The following is a 1,563-nucleotide window of genomic DNA, read 5'->3' on the forward strand; positions in this document are numbered from 1 at the left end:
TCTTAAACTTCACATGGAAAAATCATCTGGCAGAGGGTAGCCTAGGCAGTTATATAACCAGAGGGTTCTCTGCAAAGGCTTATTTTAAGGACTGCAATTCTGACCTATTTCATACACCTAAACATGGTACTCACACAACTCCTTGTGGAAGGAACAGCTCTAAAGTGTATGAACAAAGCAAGAGAGAGCTGTGTATTGTTGTAATAATAATAATGGTATTTTTTAAACTCATACTACTCCCCAAGCACTGAACTATGTAGATACAAAATCAGGTCAGATACAGTCCCTGTCCCACCTGGGCCTCACTGTCTAGAGAAGAGGGAGAATGGGTATTTTACCCCCATTTTACAGATGAGGAAACCAAGGGACAGAGATCTTGTGACTTCTCAAGGTCACACAACAGGCTAGTGACAGAGTTGGGATTAGAACCTAGGTCCTCTGACTCCCAATCCTGGTCTTTCCATGAGGCCACAGAAAGTATACGTGTGAACAGCTCTCGTGTACAGAGAATCCTGTCGGCTACATCTCCAGCACAGGGAGAAGATCAGGAGAGATGAGAAGTCAGGTCCAGTTGGCAAAGCTTCTCCCACTGGTATTAGAACTCTAGAGAAATGGATGTTACACGAGGACTGTAACAATGGGCCCCCTAAATTTGACCAAAATTTGACCCAAAATTTGGCGAAGATGGCGGCGGCGATGGGCGGGCGGCTGCGAGGGGCGACGGGCCCGCTGAGGCGCACCATGGCGACCGGGGCCAGCGGGGCCCACGGGGATGATGGCTCAGCTCTCACTTGGAAGCTGCTGACCTATTTAGTGGCCCTCCCCGGGGTGGGGGTCAGTATGCTGAACGCCTACCTGAAGCAGCAGCACGGCGGTCACGAGAGGCCCGAGTTCATCGCCTACCCCCATCTCCGCATCAGGTCCAAGCCCTTCCCGTGGGGAGATGGCAACCATACCCTCTTCCACAACCCTCACGTTAATCCTCTCCCAACCGGCTACGAGGAGGAATAAAAACTTCGCCCGGGGACCACAGTGGTGTTTCGGACCAACGCTCTCCGCCTGGACCAGAAAACCGTACGGGACCTTCACTTGGACCTGAAATGACGACAGATGCTATTCTCTGTGTGTGTGGCTGAGATGGCCTAAATAAATAACTCTCACCGTGGTGTGTGGTACAGCGTGTTGGGAATTTAGGAAGCCCTTTGGTTTTAGGGTGCTTGTTAAGTCCAGGCGCTGAAGTAGATTCCCCCTTTTAGACTGTGAGTCCACTGTTGGGTAGGGACTCAATTTGTACTTCCCAAGTGCTTAGTACAGTGCTCTGCACATAGTAAGCGCTCAATAAATACGATTGATGATGATGATGATGACCAAGGAGAAGATCCAAGAGAAGCAGGACAACTCCCTACCATACACCCAAAGCTGCTTAACAGGCAGGGAGAGCCAGGATGAAACCAAACCCCAGTGGGGGGAGAGGGGAAGAAGAGAGAGAAATGCTTGTAGAGCAGATACGCACACTGCGCCAGCCTGCTTTACAGCTGTTGGACCTTGTGACCCTGCTCCTCT

At 50.6% G+C, this 1,563-nt stretch overlaps 1 protein-coding gene across 1 annotated transcript; it reads left to right on the forward strand.

Moving 5' to 3' along the window:
- The first annotated feature begins 684 nt into the window (after positions 1 to 684).
- LOC119930660 (cytochrome c oxidase subunit 6A1, mitochondrial-like) lies at positions 685 to 1,049 on the forward strand. Its single transcript, XM_038749211.1, has one exon. The coding sequence runs from the start codon at positions 685 to 687 to the stop codon at positions 1,009 to 1,011; it is 327 nt and encodes a 108-aa protein (XP_038605139.1). The 3' UTR covers positions 1,012 to 1,049.
- The last annotated feature ends 514 nt before the right edge of the window (positions 1,050 to 1,563 follow it).

The sequence above is a fragment of the Tachyglossus aculeatus genome, chromosome 7 (genome assembly GCF_015852505.1).
Source record: "Tachyglossus aculeatus isolate mTacAcu1 chromosome 7, mTacAcu1.pri, whole genome shotgun sequence".
In the NCBI taxonomy this organism is placed as follows: domain Eukaryota; kingdom Metazoa; phylum Chordata; class Mammalia; order Monotremata; family Tachyglossidae; genus Tachyglossus; species Tachyglossus aculeatus.

Bases quoted from the DNA above. Each gene is read 5' to 3' on its own strand.
- LOC119930660 (XM_038749211.1), top strand. From the start codon at position 685: ATGGCGGCGGCGATGGGCGGGCGGCTGCGAGGGGCGACGGGCCCGCTG.